This window comes from Pithys albifrons, chromosome 2 (genome assembly GCF_047495875.1).
Source record: "Pithys albifrons albifrons isolate INPA30051 chromosome 2, PitAlb_v1, whole genome shotgun sequence".
Taxonomy (NCBI): Eukaryota; Metazoa; Chordata; class Aves; order Passeriformes; family Thamnophilidae; genus Pithys; species Pithys albifrons.
In genome coordinates this window covers 94125914-94149247 of record NC_092459.1, presented here as the reverse complement: position 1 = coordinate 94149247, position 23334 = coordinate 94125914, and the positions used below count along the sequence as shown (strand labels likewise).

The 23334-nt window shown below is 42.9% G+C and overlaps 1 protein-coding gene across 6 annotated transcripts; it reads right to left on the bottom strand.

Moving 5' to 3' along the window:
- Positions 1-155: 155 nt before the first annotated feature.
- On the bottom strand, positions 156-23078 carry TRAF5 (TNF receptor associated factor 5). Of its 6 annotated transcripts, XM_071577978.1 has the most exons (13): positions 16602-16710; positions 13628-13694; positions 11292-11430; positions 10563-10787; positions 9372-9429; positions 7803-7904; positions 7205-7369; positions 6823-6900; positions 6372-6446; positions 5978-6070; positions 4892-5032; positions 4217-4385; positions 156-3700 (listed from the first exon to the last, which is right to left on the bottom strand). In XM_071577978.1, the coding sequence occupies exons 4-13, from the start codon at positions 10775-10777 to the stop codon at positions 3123-3125; spliced, it is 1674 nt and encodes a 557-aa protein (XP_071434079.1). In that variant the 5' UTR covers positions 10778-10787; positions 11292-11430; positions 13628-13694; positions 16602-16710; the 3' UTR covers positions 156-3122. The 6 variants fall into 6 exon arrangements, with proteins under 6 accessions (XP_071434079.1, XP_071434100.1, XP_071434070.1 ...); XM_071577999.1 differs by lacking the exons at positions 13628-13694; positions 16602-16710 and adding an exon at positions 23007-23078; XM_071577969.1 differs by lacking the exons at positions 13628-13694; positions 16602-16710 and adding an exon at positions 22955-23040.
- Positions 23079-23334: the final 256 nt, after the last annotated feature.

Here is a 23334-nt window from a genome sequence, read left to right as displayed (position 1 = left end):
ATCTAAATAAGTGGTTTTTGCTGGAATTATTGTCATCATCCTTGTCATCCTCACGGTCATTGTAATTAACAAATACCCAGTAGTCTATGTCTTTCTCAAGAGTCTGCTTCAATCCAGCCAAGATGAATATTAGGCAACACACACTCCAGAAGGATGGTAAAATTATTTATTCTTACATTAGTTTATGTACACAGTGAAGACATTTGGCTAGAAAATGCCTGCATTGTAGTAAGAGATATTCAAACAACTACAAACTGTCAATAAATACCTTAGAAACATACTGTATGCTGATGTAGAAATACCCTATGCTTTTTTGGTTACTTACCCAGTACAATATTATTGAAAAGTTTTTTGGTAATTTTTCATGCAACATCAAAATTTTTCCTGACAATTCATGCTATACAACAATTTTTTTCCTTATTGGGAAGGAGGTGAGTTTTAAAATCCTGTTTACAAGTAGTAAAAAAATCGCTGAAAATTTTAACATAAGTCTCTCAATTATTGTAATAAAAGAACCAATTCAAAGAAGGTTGTCTTTAAAAAAATCAATTTTCTCAACTAATTCTTTATAAAACAGTATTTCAAAAGGGATGTTTTAACACCCAGGATGAATCATTTGTGCTTCAAAATTTTAAAAGGAATATCTGAGGCAAAAACCTAAACCCAACCAGTAGGTAGAGGAGAGATTGCAGTATAAACTGGCTAAAAACGAACATGCTTTCAAAATCTTTCCAGGAAAACACTTAACACTTATTCACGTCACTATGCCATCACCTACTCTAACAATTAGAAATGGAGTTTTAATAATACTTAGCTCTTTTCATGCTCAAACTTTTTCACAAACACTTAAATAGTCCTAACACTTCTGTAAGTATTATTATCCCCATTTTATGCTTGGGGTGCTGGAGGTGAAGAATGCTGGAAAGTTGCCAGGATACAGACCACATCCTTTCCATCTTGCCTCCCTCGCTTGTCCGAGTTCTCAGTCACTCTCTGTATTTTACACCCACTGTACTGGGGAGTCCCAGGACAAATGGGTGGTACATTCCATCAGCTATTAGTGGTTATTATGCAAGCTGTGTCACTTTCAAAGTTACAAGACAAATACTGAAGTAATAATAGACATGAAATCCATGTCCAAGGCTCAGGGTTGATATCACAGAATGCCACACCACTGTCAAACCTAGCTTGCTTTTTCTGTAACAGTGGTTGGGATGTGAGGCCTCATTCTTTCTGTTGTACAACTGAAATGACTCTTGAAGTCAATCATGCTGGTACGAAAGAAAAAAATGTCTTCCTTGCCATCTGTCCCCGGGGAACAAGGAAAGCCCCTATCGTGGCTCAGTACATCCAGACACTGTAAACCAAAAAGGACTTCTAGATCAAAACAAAGATTTCAGATGTGCTAACCCACCATGAGGTACAGATTACTAAGGTCTCTTCCGCTCCGCCCCCAAATTCGGAAACATATATATGTCTGAGTTATGTCCTGAAAACCATGTAGGCAAGTTAATGTCTAGCAATAATATTGCAGATATGAAATACAGTATTTTGCCTTCATCTTAGTACCAAACCTTGAATTACGTCAATTGATATCAACATCCTGCACAGAGAGGGCATTTTTCATTTTGCTATGTTTGCCCTCTTGAATTTTCTGCCTTATACCTTTTAGTCTGCGCCCCGTTTTGATTTTTGTCCTGCCTAGTTTACTCTTACTCTAAACTTAGCTTAGTTTCCTGCTGTCTCTTGATATGCTTTGGAGCAATGGATAATGCTATGGTGTTTCACTACCTGATCTGTGAGGGATGAGAGATGCAAAATTCTGTCACGTGTAATAACAAAATGACTGAGCATGCAAAATTACATCTCTCTTACAGGCTTTAAAAAAAGGCACATGTATTCTGTGTCACTTGTTCCTAGTGCCTGATCTTGGTGGTTTTAGTGCATCTCCAATAAACCCTGTACAATGCACACATTTCCTTGCAGTATGGAAGGAACTTGGAATGAAAATTAAGATCTTCAGGCATCACAGTCAGCAGCTGTTACTCAGTGGCTGTGTCACCCTTCAACAAACACTTAGAGCTGCACTCCCTGTGAGAACTGGGCTCTTACTGCAACCTCACTTCCTAATCCATTTCCCCTTTCTTCCCCAAACATCCAAATTTCCAGGAGAGAAGAACAGTGCATATTATGTAGGCCTTTTCCCAAGCAGATATCCAAAGCACTTCCTGCCTTTTGTAGAGCTGGTAGGCCAGAAAACATCTCCTTTGTACAGATGTGGAAGTAAAAGGAGTTTTGCCCCTCTTCCAACAGCACAGCCAAGAGCTGGCAGGCTGGCCAAGTGCCTTGTCTCTGGCCATGCCCTGAGAGGTGAGAAGTGCCTGCAGCTTTTGGCTTTAGATGGGGACTGTGGATGTTTACCACTAATGGAAATCAGTCCCAAGGCACTAGGCAGGAAAAGAAAGGACATAAGAAAGATGTTGTAACCTGGTGGTATTCTATACAGCTGAAAAACCAGGCTAAAAAAGTAAGAGACATTGGCACCTTCCTCTGGGCTTTCTGGAAAAACAAATAAAAAAGATGCAAGGTACTTTGCAAATGTTTTCCCTGCCTAACTGAAGCCATTCTCCCCAATTCAAAAATCCAGGAGATGGAGGCATTAAGACACATTGATTCAAATTTGTTAATGTTGAAATGTTCCCATTGCAGACAGATGAAATGCACTGGCACATGACAGATGAAATGCATGGCTTCACTTCTGTGTGAGAGATGGGAGCCCACAGGCCTGCCTGGGCTCCAGGGAGGTTACTGGAGGAGTTTCATCTCCAAATGCCAGTCTGGTGATGGGAGAAAAGCATTCCCCCCAGCCTGGACTGAGCCAATATGGATAGAATGTATGTTTGCATCAAACTGGACTTCTAGCTGCCTTAAAAACACGGTTTTCAAAAAAGGGTTAAAAAAGGAAAGGCTGATGCTTTGGCAATTCATTATCTGTTATGAGTCCACAAGCTGTGAAACATTCTCAGTAGCTTGACTGGTGGCAATTCACTATTGCATGGCTGGTAGTTACCAAGAAAGCAGTTCTAAATGGTTAAAGCAGTCACATTGATTTGGAACACTTTTCACAATTCCTCCAGATCAGTCAAATCCACAACCACTTTCAAAAACAGAGTGTCATCTCTGATATAGGTGTTCTTGGTGTTCTCCAGGACCGTGTGTGGCACGAAGCGTGGACATCCAGAGGCGATATTCATTTCTCCATCTGGCCTTTTGAAACTGCTGCTGTTGGGGTCAGCTCTAAAGACTTCAACGATATGATTTTTTTTCCCACTTTGGTCCAAGAGCATAAGTGTAACTTTTTGCTTGAAAGGCCACAGCAGCAGTGAGTCAAACTCCCCCCTCATCACAACGAAGTAGAGAGAGATGTGTGTTCCCTTTCCTGAGCCATCCCCGTTCAGGTACGCTCTGGCACATAACCTGTACCCGCAGCGGCTGGTGTAAAAGGGCTGGCTGGCTATGGAGAGGACACGGCCTTCCACCGCTTCTTTTTTCTTCATCTTGTAGTCTGTGATTTTCCAGATTAATTTCCCATTGTAGCATGTGCCTTCTAAAAGCTTAAATCGTTCTTCATTTTTATTGAGCTGTGCTTTGTGAATATTGATCTGGAGATCGTGTTTGCTGGACTGATCTTCCAAAACAGCTGAAAGAAGGGGGAAAAAAAAGAAATAGGAAAATAAACAAACAAACAAAAAAGACAAAAATTTGGTAAAATAAAACAGCACTGGACAAAAAGAGCTCCCAGACCCAAGGTGGCAAAACTTAACTACCCAACTCTGAGTACAGGCTATGAGCTAGTGTTACTACAGCAGTTAACTTTTGAAATTGTAATTGCAGCTGGTAGTTGAATAAGGAAAAACGGTAAATACAAAGAAGATTGAATGCTTGAATATGGATAGCACCATGGCCTTCATCACAGTGCACCAGCTGGACCAAGGCCAGCTCTCTGGCCCTGCAGTGCCATGGGTATTTGGGAGACATTGTGCATTTGGGGAAGGTGGGAGAGCACAGCATACACCACCAGTTTGGTCTTAGAATGCAAGAAGGAAGCCCTTCCTAGTGAAGAGCTGCAATGACTGTAGCACCAGAGCCTTTACTTAGACACGAGTAAATCAGCAAAAACCCCCCACAGAGAAAAGAACCAGAAGTGCCAAAGTACCCAAGCGCTGATCGTATGCCTCCATCAGGGCAATCTTCTGTTTTACATTTTCAATTGTGTCAAACAGGGGCCGCAAGTCTAATTTACTCTGCTGCTGGTTTGCCATCTGTATTAGCTGTTTCACTTGCGATTCCAGGCGTGCAGACTTATCCAGGTGACTGGCCAAAGCCTTCCCAGTTCATGCCATTGCAAGAGGGTCGGAAGTAGAGACAAGAGACATCATAAAATCAGCCACTTTCTTTGATTTAAGTTAATGAAGTCTTTTGCATGTCAGCACTATCGTCTATACGGCACATTCAAAGAGCTCTGCTGGCTTAGGAACTTATATCTCAGTGCTTCTTCGTAATTCATTCAGCACATTTATGGACCAAGAAACCATCCCTCATTTGGACCCATTCATGCTGCATCACTGCACTCAACTGATTACTCAAATTTATACCAGTGTATTTGCCACGGGTATCTGACCATGAGGATTTGTACAGTGCTTTTTGCCCAGATCAGGTATCCAAACTTCTTTATTGATTAAAATGAAAAGACAATACCATATTGTAAAAAAAATGAGAAAGGCTGATGGAGATTCATCACTGCCTTGCTATTAATGATAACTACTACTGGATAAACATATTTCAGGATGTAAGAAAGCAATTGGTAAAAAAGGTAAAATCAGTGTCTCACCTGTGTGCTTACCATCAAGTTGCTATTTTTACCAAACAGTTGTGTAAACTGTCTGAATTCTTTCTCACACTTTTTAATGGCCTCTGCCAGCTGCTGGATTTTAATTTCTTTACATTCCAGGCTCTTATACAGGTCAGATATCTACAGATGGAAAAATCAGAGTATAAATGCTAAGGAACACCAAAATGTACCATAAAGAAATTAAAACGTAAGTGGCAGTGGAAAAGTTTACAATGCAAAGTCTCTAACTTAGCTAAATAGAGCACTACTTAATTCACAATTTGTGGATAAGCACTGGCAAGAACTGAGCATAAGGCAATCAGACTCTTGAATAGATCTGTGTGGCTACAGTTGCAAAGAGGCTTGTATCTCTCATCCCCATCAAGACAATCTGTTTGGCTCTGAAGTGGGATAATATATATTTACATGTGCATGTGTGTTTCTGTGTGTATGTATAGACATTTTTTTCCCTCTGCTGAGGCCTAACTAGTAAAAGTGATGAGTCAGTGTGGGACACAAACTTCCAAACCAAGTTACAGTGCTTTGGGACACTGATTTTTTGCATAAACAAGCGAAGAGGAAGTCCACCAACAGTCTGAATGCATTCACCTTAGGACTGGGCATACACCCAGTGTCACCTGCAGGGAGCCACAGAAGTGATCATGAGCAGAAAGGTGCTCGCAACTGGCTCTGCTATACTGTATTGCTGGCACTATACAAAGTGGGTGACTTGAGCAGGTAAAGGCTCCTTTCTGGAACAACCTTACCAGCCAATGAAACTTTAAAACACTTTATCTCCAAACCTTCTATCTCCTGTAAGCAGAGACCAAAAGCAAATGAGGTAAGCAGTGGCAATGAGCCTCCCCCAGTGCCCAGTGGAGAATATGTGTGCCTGAGCACAGAGAGGCTCCCACGTAACTGACTGACTTTACTAGGAGAGCTTATTCTGACTTCTCAGGTCTGCAAATACCATAAGAACAGTATTCTAAAATGTAGCTGAGCTAAATAAACCAGGCAGCAAATGTAGAATCTCATCTCGTCCTCTCCTCAAGAACTGCTAAAGAGTGATCATTAAACATGACTTACCTGTTCTTCCAACTGGGAGTTCTTGTCTAAAATCTGCAGCATGTGTTCCCTCAGGGCAGTGTTTTCATGTTCAGCAAGTTTCCCTCTTTTAACCTTAGTGAGGCAGAGGAGGAAGTGAAAGAATGAAATAATAAGACAAGCATATTTTTGAAGGTGTTAGCAAAAGATTTGTTGGTGGAAACAATAAAAATGTCTCTGTGCTATAAAAGTGAGGGAATGGCAGTCCTGATTCTCTAGTACAGCATCTTAGCCAATACTAGAAAAGGCTGTGAAAGGACATAAATTGGTTATTTTAACTAATTACACTAATTAAATTACTCTGAAATAATTGCTCTGACTCTGGTTTGGGAGATAAGTCCAGTCCCAGTACAGAAAAAGATCTGTGAAACAGTACCTTTGCAAGACAGCCATACTGCTTATATGGGCAGTCCACTTCTGCCTCAGGACACACAGCATGGTGCTTCTCAATCTGCGTGTGTTAATAAAGAAGTTTATGATGAAATAAATATTAAGTAATTTGATGAACTGATAAAATCTGAATGCCTGCAAAAGAGATGAATAAAAGCCACTTTCATGACACCACTATTCACTTAAACAGGAAAATGATTGTTCAGAGTCAATAAGCAAGATAGTTATTTCTCCATACTACAAAACACCAATGGCTTACAGTGACCAAATAACCCACTTAAAAGATGGGAGACAATCCCTCTAAGAATTAAACAAAGAAAATACTTAGAGCAATGAAATTTTATTGGCATGGGCCAATGTGGTCTGCAATGTAGCTTTCAGTTTTCATAAATGCATGTGATCTGCTGAATCACAGTATATGAAAAAAATAATAGTACCTCTTTTTTCAGAACTATTTGTGAACAATTTTGGAGACAAGGCACAGGATAATTAGGACAGTCATTTTCTTCATGATTCTGGGGAAAAAGAAACAGAACAAGGCAATGGTTTTCATTTTTTGTAAAGCAGTATACCTAGAGGAAGCTATGCGAAAAGTAATCCCAAACATACAGTGCAAGCCATATATCACTTTGTTGTTCATAAGAGATCATCAGTAATCAGTATTATTTAAAGCACATTTATCATACTTTCTCCTTCAGCTACCCAGCCAAATCTTGTTTCAGGAGTTGTTAAGTCCATTGCAATGCTGGAAACTTTTCACTCAGCAGCATCAAGAGGAAACCCATGCTATGGATTCCAGAGAATGCTTTATAATCTTACCTTTATGTTAATGAACACCACATACATATTACAGTACTGACACATTTCTTCTCGAAATTTACAGTGCTGGCTCAAGTGCTCTTTCAAGTCTCTCCGAAGAATTTGATCACAACATCCATCATTAGTGCATTGCATGCTTTCAAACAAACATTGCTGAAGATGCTCCTGCAACACACAACAGCAAATTAAACTCCAAAGTATTTCATTGTGTCTCCAGTGTGCAACAGAGACACAGAAACAGCAGAGTCCTTTGTATGACTTTCACTTTTCATTCAATTGATACCCCAAAAATAGGCCCAAATGGCCAGTATAACTTGGCAAGTTTCCTTGAATCAACAATCACATGGTGCCTAAGCATACAGAATATGTACAGACACTGTGGATATACTAAAACAACATAAAGCAAAAGATTTTTGTTAAAAAAATATAACCAAAGGCAAAGCTGGAACAAGGTAACAGCCATAATATTTGTTATTTTAAGTACTTAAACTACATTGCTACAATATCTCTGAAGACAAGGACTGGAATTTAGCTGATCATCAATACACAGAGTTCTCATAAAAAGCAAAGGCATCAAAATCTGATCAAGCAAACTAACCTGATATCGTCCCAGAATTATTTTTGAATTGCAGTCTGGAGAATTTTTGCAGAACACATGCAAGTTGAGAACTTCTCTTTTACAGCAGTTGTCTTTGAATACCTGTAAAGGAAGCAAACCAGACTTTATATGCAGTCACCAAGGATGTTATAAATAATATAAAGGAGCAAAACATCACTACAGATCTTCTAAGCATGCAACTGTAGACTCCATAATTGTAAGTATGGTTCTTGATAATTCATATTGAAAATTTATATTATAAATATAAATTAAACCATATATGAATTTTGTAATAAGCATAGAGGTTTTCTCCCATATAGTTATTCTACAGATACTGACCCATCCCACAGCCAGCAGGATAAATAGCATAGGAGCTATGTAACCACTGTCAGAGCCTGCCTGTATCTAGAAGAAAGCACCTGGAGCCAACAGGTCCCAAAGGCCACCCAGCTCTGTGCACGCTCCACGATGTTCAGGCAGCACAGCATGCCTTTGGAATGAAGACAATGCTGAGATATCCTTTCTACCGTTCTCAGTTGTGTATGCAGAAGCAAATTAAGCCCCCAGAGCAAACTTCCAGTCTTATTTAGAGATCTTTCTGTAAGGAGCACTATAAATGTTGCACTGTTGTCATCAAAATTTGCACAAAGTAGAAGATGGCAAAGTAAAAACAAAAACCATGTGGACAGTCTGATTACAATTTCCTATCAGGAGTATGACAGAAAGGAAGGAGACATTTCATTTCACTGGAAAATTCATTCTGACACAACCCACTATATAGTATACTTTTAAGCCTTAGCATAGAAATAAGGATAAATGAATCCATTGACCCTGAGATTAGCTCAGTTGGTTAAAACTTGGTTGTAGTGATGCCAAGGTCATGGGTTCAATCCCCTGTATGGGCCATTGACTTAAGAGTTGGACTCGATGATCCTTGTGGGTTCCTTCCAGCTCAGCATAGTCTGTGATTCTGTGATTACAACCAAACTCCAAAACAAAACAAAAAAACCAACTAAACACACACAAAAAAATCCCAAACATAAACAAAACCAACCAACCAAACAAAACCAACACTGGCTTGCACAATAAAAAGGAAGAACTCATCTTTTCTTCTCAAAGTTACCCAAAAGTAAATTAAGTCTGCACAGTTAATGAGATTTCATGGAGATAGTTAAGGCACCGAATTATAGCCAAGTGAAAACAAAGACAACGAAATAAAGAAGATAACCCAGAAAGATGAGGCATTATAAAAGCAAGTCAATAAACTGTCCACTAAAAAATAGACACTTGATGACTAGGGAAGATTTAGAACTTTGTGCAACTCTTTGACACTTTACCGGAAACAGAGAAGACTAAAATGAAATACCGTCAGAACATATGGTCTAAAATAAATCTTTACAGCCATATTTCCTCTTCCGGGAGAGCAGCACTGAGTACACTGCTTCTCTTAGCATTGTTTCAGAGAAAAAAAAGCTGCTCTGCCCTGAGGAGTAAGAGTCACCTTGTTCTCAGCTCTCTTGCCTTTTCCATGCAGATGTTGACTGCTGAAGTAAAGCTATAGCTGCTTACCTCATGCATTTTTATTGTTTCTTTGTCGACAGGACAGGTGGGTACTGCATTTAACTCTCTAAAGAAGATCAAAACAAGAGTCATGTTAACTCACAGAAAATGTGATTTACTTTATGAAATTGGACTATGCTATAATCTGACTCTAAGTCATATGATACCAGATAGCATAAAAACAAAAAAGTGCTTCAAAAACACTTTTATGTGGCAACTACACAACTAAATTCTGCCCACAGTTCTACAAGGGCATTAAGCTGCAACTGTGAATATGTAACAAAAAGCAGAGTTTGTCCTATGGGTGTTAATTGGTAAAAACTGTAAGATGGTTTTTAATTAAGAGGACTTTGTCACTCTCTGGCCATCTGCTGCTCTCAAATGTTGTATCTCAAAAACTCTCATTGTGTGCTTTAAACCCAGCCTTTGCCTAGCAGAAACAGTGCCCTGCTTGCTACACCAGTAAAATATCTAATGGCTCCTGTCTTAAAAGGCTTTGAGAAATCCTCTAATAAGGGGCAGGAAAACACTTATTGGGGCATTACAAAAGGGAGGCAACCCAGAGAGAAGACCACAAATATGAAGCATCTAAAATTCTCAAAAGGTAATTAGCAACATTCATCCACATAAACAGGCTCCTCTGCAGCCTTGCCGGGAGAAATCCTGCCCTCAGGAACAGCAAACAGGACATAATGTATTCCCAGACAGGTCTGTGGGGTAAAGTCATTTGTAGCAAGTAATTCCCAAGCAGATGGATGCCAGCAGCCTTGCTATTTGATTGAACAGTATCAGATAACACTAACATCAATTTTATAACTCCACTAAAATCAAAGAAATTTACAGAAGGAAGTGAACAGAGCTTATTCTAACCACCAGTGCCTATACCATGAGACTTTAATGCAACAAACTTCTCTGCAGAGCACCATGATAGACAGACAGACTGAAACAGCATCTCACACAGTAGTGCTTCAGCTTACATCAACAATTTCTTTATGCTGACTTCTCTGCAGTTCATCAGCGCTGGGTATGGTCTTTAAAGACACCTTTAAAACACTGAGGACACAGTCATTGAGTTCACTGGAGTCTTTCCATTGACTCTTTCAGTGTGTTACTGGATCAGTAATATTATGGCACTCACTGCAGATTTATAGAAGTTGTTGATTTTTTTCAGGAAAGGGAATATGGGGAGCTTGCACTCACTTCAAAGAAAGAATGCACTGCTGGCAAAATCGGTGCCCACATCCCGTCTGGTGGGGGTTGTGAAGGACGAGATGGCAGTAGGCACACTTGTACCGGTCCTCTAAGGTTTCGACAAACTTGTAGTCCGCATCAGGCTCGAAGTCCAGAGAGGTGGTGTTGGCAGAGTTTTGGCGTGTGAAAATGCCAGAGAGAGCAGCAGGTTCGTCACAGGCCATGGGAGCTGCACTGGGAACCAGACATAGGGAGAATCTCTTCAAATACTCACTGGCAGCCATGCTGCCCCAGCTACCGCTTGCAGCAGGGTGCCGCTCGCGGGAGGGCTGGCATCGGCAGAGGGGTGAGACAGGTTCCAGAGAGAAACACGGCACCAGCTAAGGAAGAAGAACCGAATGCTCTAAGAACTGCAAAACAATGATTACATGGCAAGCATCAAAGCACATTTCTTTGGAAAAGAGTTTCACAATCTGAAAATAGAGATTTTTTATGTTTGATTTTTTTTATTATTTTCTTGCAGCAGTTCTTAGTCTTGAAAGAACTCCAAGAGTCAGCAGTCAGACACGGTTGGGGAAAGCAGAGGCCAAGTCTTTCCCCTAAAGTTCAATAGAAAAGTCTACACTTAATGTACAGCCCACCCACATGACTTCACAAGTTCATTGCACTGGTTCAAGCAGGAGGTGGCTTTGTGGTTCACAGCACGGATCATACAAAAAAAAGGCAAGTGGATTTTACCTTCAGTTTTAAGTGTTATAGGAGTTGAAGCCTCTTAACTTGACTTCTTTCTTCTTCCTGTTGTTCCCTCATTTATAGCAGTAAACTCCTATTGTTTCAAAGTTTTACTTAATTACATGCAAGTCCTTGGCTGAAAGAACTGGTGAGAAAAAAAGAAAGAAAAGCAAGATTGTATCAGAAGTGTGACGTAAGTTTTTCTTTCAACCTACCACAGCTCATACGTGGCACAGGAATGCAATGCTAATTTTCCAATTAACATTTTTCCAATAGGAAAAACCATCAACATTTGTTTCCAGCCTTAAGACACAAACCTTGAGATTTGCCATCAGTCCCTCAATCTTGCAGTAGTTTTTTGCAAGTAGTTAAAGACCTAGAGCCACTCTGCTTTGTATTTCTTGCATCTTTACACTCAGAAGAGATATTCCTTACAAGATATGTACAAAAGCACAGTGCACCTAAGCTCTCACATTGTTTCATGAGGAAAGTTAAATTTTATGGGATGCTATTTGTCCTCTGTGTGCATCAGCTGCCCTCTCAGACACTGGAGTCACTCTTTCTGGCATCAGCACCTCCCTGAGAACTCGTCTCCTGTAAGGTCACTGAGGGGATCTGCTGCTTTTGGAAGGAAGCAGGGCCAACACATCACCAACCCTATGGCTGGCATGAAACAGTATGCCAAGTACTGGTACACTGCCCTTCCTCCCTGCTGCAATGTGTTCCTGTCCCATGAAAGCAGCTCTAGTGCTGTGCTATGCACAGCTCAGCACTACCACAGACCACCTCAGGTTTCAGAAAACAACATCCATTTTCCTGTCTACTTCAACAACCAATACTGGCCAAGGAAATCCTGTGGACAGTTAATGTACCTGATTAAAAACCAAGCCAAAACAACTAAAATGTATTCCACAGCAAACATTTAAGTGCTCCTGTAACTTAGCACCCTTGTTTGTGGTTGTACACAGTATCTACCTTCCCAGCTTGTGAGAGTCTCCTTGTTCTCCACCAGGCTGAATGTCTGACATACTCCAGCACAACTGATCACCTAACATTGACAGCCCTCACAAATATGAACCCTAATCATATTTCAGCCATAAAGGCTTATTATTCAAACTGGACTTTGAAATTTACCTGTTTGGTCCCTCCAAATGAACAACCTACTGCTTCAAACCAGAAATGGTTGTGCATTTGCTCCTTTCATTTTTAAACAGCTGCCCTTTTGTTCTCTGAAAATGGGGTTCCCTGTTCCCCAACATTTAAGCACTTTTCCTCACATCAACCAGAGATGCCAAAATGCAGCCTGAGGGATTACCAGCCTTGTGCCTGGGCTGCCTCAATAGCAGATGCCAGCAGCAGAGCATGCCTGCTGCTTCAGAGGCAGATGGAGAGCTGTCACCATTAATTGCCACAGCACAGATTATCTACAGGATGAACTGCCTAAGAACTCGTTCTGTTGTCAGTCAGTGGGAATCCATAAACAAGTTTCCTTCCTCTCTGTTAATAGTGTTCTCTCCCATTTACATGGCATCCAATTTCCTGAGTCCTATTACACTCTGGTACTTATAGCAATGGCAGGTTTAGCAAGCTAATGCCACAAAGTGTAAAAACATATTTAAAAAAAAATCAGTGTTTTATCTTTAACTCCAGAAGTTCTTCCAGCTGGGGTGAACAGATGTTTTAGGCAAAAAAGTTATGAGACACATAAAGAAAAAACACAATCACCAGCCCAAAATCCTGTCTACTTACTCCTTCAGAGCTCTCACTGCTCATTAAATCAACCAAATCATTCCCATGTCTTTCTGCAAGGAACACTCTCTGTGATACAATGCCTTCCAATTCTGTTTTTGAAATGAGAGCCTTTATGTCCTTAAACACCCTCATAATGTACCCAATCCAGATCCCACACCTAAAACTGGAGACTCTCAGCATCTCCATGAAGCACCTCCTTCACCTCAGCCTCACTCAGGACTGCATTGCACAGCCGAGGGCACCTCAGGGCACAAGAAAGAGCATTTCAGGTGAAAGGTAAGCCTGCCTGCTCAGAGAGCAGAATGCAAATCTCTGCGTGCCCAGAAGATCAGGAATGTTTGCCACTGCTGACAGCCTTGCAGGAGGTTTGTTGCAGGGTTTGCAGCTGTTTTGCTGGAGGAAATGGGCAGCCCCAGGAGAAGGTCTGTGGATGGCAATGCTTTGCTCAAGCTGGAGAGGTGCCTGTGTGAATCATCTGGGAAAAGGAGCTGAGAAACAGCAGCTCTGTGCCAGACCTAGTGCAGCCAGCACTCAGTGGGATGTGATCCAAACCATCACAGGCAGCAAGTAATTCCCATCCCAGTGCTCACCAGTGACTCAGGCGAATTGCAGAAGCTCTTCTTCCACTTCTGCCTTGCAGCACCTGGGCTCTCTGAACTGAAACCAAAGGGAAACTGTCAGGGGAAAAAGTGCTTCTTGGTGACAGTGAGAGCACGCCGGGGTTATCTGAATCAATTTCCTGCTTACGCTAATGCCTGGCCAGCGTAGGTAGGGGATAAGGGATGCTTTCACTTCTGCCTGCTCACAGCTAACAGCAAGGGGAAGGCGTCCTGTCTTTACGTATTCTGAGATTTTTCAACATCCGTGTGAACTAATGCTGTTTTAAAATAGCTGGGAGAGCAGGCTTATTCTGCATCATGATGCTCTTGTGGCAGACACACAGTGCCTGCAGTAAGGGGATTTTCACTGCAACTCCACTGCAACAACACACACACAAAAATCCCCAATCTATGGAGATTGAAATGCTACACATTAAATTAAACTGGATTTCCATATACTGAAATAAATGGAATTAATTCTGACCACACATAAAAAGAAGTAGTATGAATCACTAGAAGATAAACCCAAGTCCTATGAACAGCTACCGGTGAGTGGGAGCTCAATGGCAGCAGAGTATAAAGAGCTCCCAGCTGCACCTTCCTACCATTTAGCATCCCAGCCCTGCCTGCACCAACAGCTGCACAAGCAAAACACTTCTGGAGCAACTCTTTATATGCAGATGCTTTAACCCCACTGGAAATAATCCAGAAGGTAGAATTTTCATAACAAAATGTGGGCTATCCTATTTTAGCTACCACCACACCAAACTGATCCCAAACATTTTCCATTAAAATACTCCCCACTTACTATTTCTGACTGTTCAGAAACTGAGCAAGACATGAGCAAAACATAGTAATAAGGAGAAAAGTAAGTATGGGCATGACTTACTAGGATATAAACTGGCATTAACATTTTAAAGCCATGTTCAAAGAGCAGTGCTGCTGCCTATCTATGGCACCAGCAGTCACAAGGACATAGGCCACATGCAAACCTGATGGCACACCGAACTATTGTGGATAGATTAATTTCTTTTAACCGCAAAAACATACTTCCTGCACACAGAAGAAACATTCCCTATAATGTGGGTGCTCTTTTTAAAGATAATATTTTTTTCCTGTTTTCTCCTACATGAAGCCAAACCCCCCTGAAAGGTCAGCACATTACCCTATGAGCTATGAGTGCACCACTACACCAGGCTGCAGCATCAAAACTTCCAGGACAGCAGACCTGAGGCACAAGCACTGGGTGCCACCTATGCCTTTTGGTCTGAAAAAGGTAAATATATCTGCATTATTATCACAGATTTGGTCATCATTCATGGGCAAGAAGACAGGATCCTTGGTCCCAGTGCCCAGCAAATTAGAGCTGAGATCATGGCTTCTGCCAGGTTCACTGCATGAGGGGAGGGTAATGCTCAGCTACCCTCCAGGATTGGGGTATTAAAAGCACTGTGATTGCTTCCTCACTTATCATGCTTCCATGAAATACATTCAACAGGGCATAGAACAAACCTTATACATCTACATTTCTATAGCTCTAGTTCAGATATAGTGCTTTGCCCTAAGGCACCTGGTAGGGATGCTTCTTAGAAGATGTCCTGTCCCTGCCTCTAAAATATCTACCTTTTATGGTCAATCAGAACTGGAAGCCTGTCTTAGTCATGGTGGGAAAAGTTTTGTCAAATTTAGATGTCTAAGATCAAGTCATTTCATTGGGAGCTGACAGGCAGAATTATGATGGAGGGGAATACACCTTGCATTAAAATGACCCTCTCCAAGATGCCTTGTAAGCGAGGTAGATTAGTTGCTTCCAGTATATATTAATTTAAATAACAAAATTGTAGGATTTACTACTTGCTATAAGGCCTTTCACAACAACACTGTATTTTGGGGACAAATACAGCTGCATCATGTTTGTCACCCCAGAACAGAGGCTGTGGAGGGAAAGACCCCCTGTTGCACCAACACAGACCCCCTGGTGATACTCGGGGCTCACTCCCACTTCACCTAGCACCATGGCTGCCTCAGGAGCTGCTCTCCTGTTGTCCTAATCACTTAAAAACTGCACTGCAGTGACCACCTGGTACCCAGGAGAGAATATTTCTAACAGCAACAATTTCCTATTGGATATGTGTCTGAGCCCCTGCAGGGGATGTTGCTGCAGAGGACAGCAGCATCAAATGTTTTCTTATGTATATAGACAACACTATCCTATTCAAAGCCCAATAGTACCTTATTGTCAAGGCACAATAAAACCTTACTAAGCAAGCATCAGTTTGCTAATCTCCATAGGCAAATTTTCACTAACCAGAGTAAGATGGTAGGATTTCCTTTGCATAGAGGCACAGTCAAGCATTACAATAAATCCCCATAAGACTAGACTTCATCGGCTTTTTAAGACATAGATTACAACACAGATAGCACTAAAAAAATTTAAAAATACACTCTTACAACCAATGAAGTGCATGTGATGCTGAAGCATCTGTGATTCTACAGCCAGTTTACTTGTTTGCTAACTCTACTCTTTCCTTGGATGTTCTAAAAATAATTAATTAATTTTACATTATCAAGAAATCTCACTATACCACATCAACACAATATCGTTACAGTAATACAGAAAACTTTTGCCTTAAAATAATCACATTCACAACTGGGAAATAACTGTGTTCCCATCACTTTTGTACCAACCTCTGGCTTGCACCTTCCCAAGCATCAACGGAGATTTCAGTAACAAGGCTCTGCCACTCACCCCTATGACACGGTGGCACCACTTTGCCGCTTCTCGAGTGAACTCAGTTCCTGAGATGTTTTGAGGTCTGCAGCCTTCCCCCAAATGCAGCCCTGTGCTGCTCACACCCCTGTGTGCCACAGTGCACCTCTGAAGAGCCCTTCAGAAATCAGACATAATTCTAGCAAGGTTGTTCTCCTGACAGCATTAACGAGACACATTATGGTAAAGCCTTACCTGGAAACTGTAGCTAATCCTTAATGGGGAGAAAATGAGAGAGAAAAGGAGACAGAGAGACAGAGTGCACCAGCATAAGCTTTGTGGTTAACACAACAGTGTGAGCATTTTAAGGCAGCAAGGGAGCGGAAATCCCCCAGAGTAGCTTTGAAAAGATCACGTAGAAAAATGTTTTAGAAGTGTCAGGATAAAAGGCAAGCCACTGAAAAGTATTTTGCCTTATTGCAATGATGTAAGGACTGCAGATTTTACCATCTGGAGCAACGCAAGGTTACCAAGGACATTTCTCAGTTTTTATCCATGAGTAGTTTTCACCTTTCACAAAAGTGGTGAGTGATGTGATGAAATAAAAAGTGCATAGGCCCCAGGAAACACATAAGAACACAAGAAAAACCCAGGTCCAACCCTGGGAATCCCTCCAAGGCAGCCTTGGTGTGCTTGGGTGAAACCACTCGCTGCAGGAAGTGAAGTGGCGGCTCACAGAGGAAACAGCAATGGCTCAGTCACATCAACTCATGCTGCAGGCTGCATGGGCATTTCACACTGAAACAGAACTCTCAAACTGAAATAAAATCCATTTTAAGAAAATATACATTTATATGTGGATTCGTACTAATTTAAATTATATAATATAAACCCTAATGATTTTGTAGCTGGAACTTGTGCGCACAGGATTCTTGGCAGCCATCATCTCTCCACTGACTCTGCATCAGCCTCCTTGCCAGCACAAAACGTGCTGCCCTTGTGGCAGTGCCATGGGCTCCATTTCCTCCTCCCCTCTTTCTTTATCCTTCTCTGCCCCCTCCCCTTGCTTTCTGGTTTCTTGGCTTTTTTTTCTTCATCCCCTAAAGTATTTCTTTTCTATAAAAGCAATAATTTTTAAGTTTCTTGTTAGTTAAAATACTAATTTTTCAAAGAAAGCTATTCTATCTTGTAATAAATGCAACACATACCCGCTTTAGCCTTTTCCCTTTAATTAAGCTTGCTCCCAGAGCACTTCTAACACATTTCAATTTCCATCTGCCCTCCCAGGAGGTAGCTCAACTTACTGCATGTTTTCCTGAACCTTCCCTGAAGCTCTGGAACAGACTAGTCATTGCATCATGAAGTCAGTGGCAAAAGGAAAGGCATTAACTTGCAGGCATGTTGCTTTGTTATGAGATCAATTAAATTGATCCAAGTTGCATTTCTAAGCTCACTTCTACAGTCAAGGTTTTTAAAACAGGAGGTGTCCTTTCATCCTTGCCATGAACAGCTGTCCTCATGGTGCTTCCTGGGGAAGCTGTAGACTATACAGCACGTCTGACCAGGCTGACATTGGAACAGCACAACAGCTTGTACGTGGGCTTTCCTTGAACCTGGCAGCTCCGAGGGAAGGACACATCCAGATGATTTTGTCAGGAGAAGACAGCGCTGCATGAAGTGTAATGCTCTGTAAGCACAGCTCCAGGAAGCACCATCTGCTTCTGGGAAGCTTTGGGGAAATCCCCAAATGGAGAAGTTGAGTGGGAACAGGATCTTAATTTTAAAGAATCTGTCTCTGCAGATGAGTAGAGAGCAACAGGCCAGTGTTATTGTTTGCAATCAGTCCAGCACCAACTTCAGTGCTGAAACCCTGACCAGGTTTCAAGCACGTTCAAGCGGATGAAGTTGAGTGAAAAGACAGACAGCAACAGCATTTAGGAAACAGAACAAAGAAAGAGACATAAGAACAAAATAAAGAAACAGAAGTTACTGAAAAAAGTACCAGTAATGGATGGAGAACAGGACAACTAATAGGTTTTCACTTTTTATATTTTGGTGTAATTGAAGCCAAAGCGAGTCCTTGCTTTTCCTAACAAATAATAGGCCATTACACATTTTGCAGAACTAGGTCTTTCGGCCTTTCAAGTTCTTCTCTCCTGCTCTGCAGCATGGAGACAACACTATCCAGGACTTCAGTTGGTTTGGCCATGAAGTGATTCACAAGGCTTAAGAGATTCTTAGTTTTAATTTTCCACACCCCAACCCTTTGACTCAGTCTTAATGAAGAACTTTACCAGTATCTATGCAGAAATCTATGAATCAACTCAACAGTTATTCATTTGAATTACTAGAATGAGCTCAAATTTTGTTCTAACACACACATCTGATTTTGTTCTAACACACACATTTTTCTAGTCACAGTCATCACTGAAAACATAACTGCTAATGTCAAAACCCAAATGCTATTGGGGATCCTATGAACTTGCTGTTGGGAAAGCAGTGACAGCAAAGATTGTCACCATTTTCTTTTCTAAACAAACAGACAAACCCAGGAGAAAGGATGTGTTTTTAAGTCCTTCCCATTAGAACAGACTTACAGAGGTAAGAACCAGGAGCAGTGTTTTCACATGGCTCCTTCTCTAAATGTGATCAGCAGTGAAAAGTTGTACTGTTGCCTGACCGTGCATGCTGCCACAGCCAGGCAGTGGCACAGCAAGGCCCAGCACTGCCACAGGCCTGGATGAGTGCCAGAGCATGCCACAGGGACCTGCTGTGAGGGGTGGAAGGCAGACCCACCCCTTTTGGTATTGTGCAAGATGCCACAAAGAGGGATGCTAAACACACCCTGAGCAGCATCCAACCCCACTCTCACTGTTGGCACCAGTTTTAGCTTATTGCTTCCGACAGTGAACAACATTGCTGTTTCTAGTGACATGAATGTGCATCTCAGGCATCATCAAGGTCCAAGTTCATAATTCCGCAGTGAAAAACTGCCATAACACAAGGTTTAATGACAATGACAGTGACACAGACAAATGCAAAAGTTTTATTTTCTTTACAAGCAGTGTCCAGTAGGTTTCCATAATATCCTTCGTGATCTGGCAACTGTTTGTAACTGCTGTTTCTAAGAAAATAACGAGATATTAAACTCTTGATTTTTTGTTTCATAGTTAGAAAGGGCTACATTCCAATTTCAAGCACGTGGCTATAGGAGACAAGAGTGAGAACCATCATCTTCTGCAAAATAAGTTCACACCATCATATTCACCCTTAGAGAATCCCACTATGCAAACATCAGTATATTCACACAAAAACTTTCTGTATCAGTCCACTCCCAGAGACAAATATGCTTAACTACACTCTGGGCAGTCCCATATCAAAACCAGTGTGGTTTAAGGTGCAGACAGTTTCTCAGACATTTACTGCAAGATCAAGCTGAGGAAACTGGAAATTTTTGCAACATTTTTATTAACAATGCAGCATGACTCAAGTTTCTTCACTTTCCTGAGCCTAGCCACACACCAGGGTAAAGAGGTTAGCTTCTTTCCTGGGCTGAGAGGAGAGAGTGGAACAACTGCACATTGCAGCCCAAACTGGTACAGATAAGGGACTGACAACTCACTGTGATTAATAATCTTTCACAGTTTTTCACCAGTTGCCTCAAAAGGATTAGGAGACCACAAAAAGCTACAACTCATACAGACTGCCTGAAGGACTGGAGAGAGGAACACCACTCCACAGTCAAATAATTATTGATGATCAACAACATGGCTAGGCTTCATGAACGAAGGTTTGGGAAGGGCTCTCCCCACACTTGCTGCAAGCGTGCTGGTGGCTAAAAAGGCTGACATGGGATAGGCAAGTCCGGTTGCAAATTACTGATGATAAATTATGTCTATTTATGCAAAATCAAAGGGTCAGACAAAGAACCAAAGACAATAGAGAGCTATAGGAAGGCTCAAAGGTGGGACACAAATAAAGCACCCTACAAGTCTGCAGCTGCCAGCTGAAAGAATTTGGCAAATGACCAAAGCAATATGCAGCACAGAACGAAGAGCTCCTGATCCATCCCATAGCTTTGTAAGACCCATCCCAGCTGTGTAAGAACTGTGCTCCTGACTTAGGTTACTTGACTGGGGAGCCTGTGTGGTAAAATAAAGAACTGTCCAGTTTCTGCTCTGCACTTAATTGAAATTCTTTTTGACAAAAGTCTTCAACAACAGCTTTCTAGCTTTAAAATCTTGTCCCCTCCTGGATGTCATGCCTTACCCTTTCCAAGCTCTATAATTACTACCACACTCTCCAAAGTTTCTGTGAGCACCACAAGCTTTTCTTTCTTCATGGTGTTACTTTGAACCTTATCTTTTACCAGCTTACACCTCCTCAGCTAAGTTTCCTGACAGCTACTCACAGATGTGCCCTATCACCACAGACCATCTTCCTACAGCCTCTCTGATACCTGGGCTATGGATGACTACCAGGCTGGAGGTAGCATGTTGCCTTCAACTTTTCCCCCACAGGCCTCCTTCTGCATAGCCCCTGTGCCCCAACATGACACAACCAGCACATAATCTACTCAGCTCCATAACCATCATCTCTCTTTCAGCCTTGAAGCATTACATCTTCGCAGCATCTCACCAACTTCCTGCTTCATATCTCTGTACGATACAGTATTTCTAGTCCACTAACACAAATAAAAGTTTTGTCCATCTCCATAATTCTCTGTTTTTTCACCGAATTGAGGGTTTGGGTTGGAAGGGACCTTAAAGACCATGTAGCTCCAATCCCCTGGCCATGTACAGCAACACCTTCACTACACCAGGTTATTCAAAGTCTCATCCAGCCTGGCCTAGAACACTTCCAGGAATGGAACACACACTCATTTCCAAATACTTATTTATCTGGAAATGTAGTATTTTGCTCATTTATCCACCCTGGGTGCTGCTACAGGGATAATTTTTCTAAGCCAAAACTATCACCACATCACCTCTCTCACTGTCCCTCCACTTTCCTACTGCACCAAAACCTCTTCACTTTCAAAGCCTGTTCGAGTCTTCCTCCATTTGCCCCTGCACCTGTCCAATGACATAAAAGGACTGTTTTCATCTCTGGCCAAAAGGTATGAAGCTCTGTTGCTTCCTTGTTATATATTTGAGCAAGTGCAGGCTGGGAGGGCAGGTTTTTCTGAGGGATAATAGCAGGCTATTCTACTTCAAACCTTTTCTTCAAGATCTCCTTTTCCAAGCAGCTGGGAGTAACTGGCTTCTGAGTATCACACTGGTCCAGAGGGTTGCACTGTCTCCTCTTGCCCTTGCATGCAGGCACATCCCTCCCTCCTGATTTGAACCATAAACTCCTTTCACTCAAAGGCTGTGGTTTTGACCTCTTCTTGCACAGCTCTTGGCACACTAAGGTCCTCCACCACAGCAAACACTTCTCCATGTAACAGAAATGAAATAAGTCAATCAAAGCTAAGTTACCCTGGGTGGTCTCAGGCTGAGTACAACACACGACCACCATAGCTTGCACTAAGTTCAAAAGCAACAATGCAACATAGTCCTCAGACAAAAGAAGATGAAGTGCAATACCAGCCAGGCTGGTGCTCATGCACAAGGACATCCCAGAGTGTCTCAATTCTACCTTCATCACTAAAACCTACGTGCTCGGTGTGCAATCAGCTGGGGTGGTTTAAAAATACAACTGTGTTACTGCTGCCAGCCTGGAGATGTGCCTGACCTGAATACATACAGCTATTTTTAGTGCATCGTTGCACTCCTTTCAGCCATTCCATATTTATAAAACGGAAGTTACGAGCAAAGTTGTTCTTGGCTGTCACTGGGAAGGCAAAGCCAAGCTAACAATAGGCAAAGCAATTCAAGAAGTGCCAACAATAGGAGGCCCTTATTTTTCCTTCTAAATATGAAGAGTGTTGAAAGTGTATGGTTAAATCCTGCTGCCTCAAGATGCTCCCAGAGTGCTGTTAATCAAGGAAAATCGGAGGACTCCCTGCACAGAACAGAGGGGAAATTCCCTCTCCCCAGCAGCACTCAGTTAACACCAGTAGGGATGCTTGTTACAATTCCCTGCAATCTGAAAAGATCAGAGCCACTGCAAAGGCATTCTTCATTCATCCGAGCAGTCTCTGCTCAGTTTTCCTCCCAGCCTCCAAAATTTCGACCTTGTAACCTGTGGGGCAGGCACCGGGCCTGTCTTTCCCTCCAGCATTCCCGGGGGACGGCGGCCGTGGCGCATCCCTTGGCGCAGGGAGCGCGGCGCTCCCGCCGCCCGCCCGCGCCCCAGTGCGCCGGGCAGGGCTGGGCTCAGCCCCGCTGCCCAGGGGGGACCCCTCCGCGCCAGGCACAACTCCCAGGACGTCAACTTCGGCTCTGCGACCCGCGCCTCCTTTCAGAGCAAAAACGCGCCGCAAAAAAAGGAAAAGACCCGCGCAGGCTTCCCTCTGCACCGCGGGGCCAGGAGAGGGACTTCAGAGAGGTGTCACCCACCGTCAGCCGACCGCGGCCGGCGCCCCCGGCCAGCACCCACCGCTGTCGCCCGCGGGTGCATCCCCGCTCCCCGGCACGCCCCCGGCCCCGCCCGCCCCGCCGCACCTGTGCCGCTCTCGCCCCGCCGCACTTGTGCCGCGCTCGCTGCCCTCCGCACCTGTGCCGCGCTCGCTGCCCTCCGCGCCGGGGCCGCCCCGGCTGTGCGGGGCGCGGCGGGGGGCGCGGCGAGGAAGCGCTACTGCCGCCGCCCCCGGCTGCCACCACCGCCACCGCCCCCGCGGGCGGGAGCCACTCTCGGTTTCATGGCAACCCCCGGGCGGGGAGACCCCGGCGCCGGCACCGCCCCGCTCCGGGCGCCGGCGGCGCTCCCGCGTTGGAAGGAAGCAGTGGCATCCTCCCGCCTCCTCAGGACCGGCGGCGCCGCTTAGGCTTAACCTACGGCGTGAACTCTGGGCCCCACTGCTGTGAAAGGGTCCCTGCCAGCC

Bases quoted from the DNA above. Each gene is read 5' to 3' on its own strand.
- TRAF5 (XM_071577999.1), bottom strand. From the start codon at position 10,777: ATGGCCTGTGACGAACCTGCTGCTCTCTCTGGCATTTTCACACGCCAA. The intron at 7,905-9,371 runs GTAAGCAGCTAT...CTTCCTTTACAG, and splicing joins AAACAATAAAAATGCATGAG to GTATTCAAAGACAACTGCTG. The intron at 4,386-4,891 runs GTGAGACACTGA...TGAACTGGGAAG, and splicing joins ACTTGATGGTAAGCACACAG to GCTTTGGCCAGTCACCTGGA.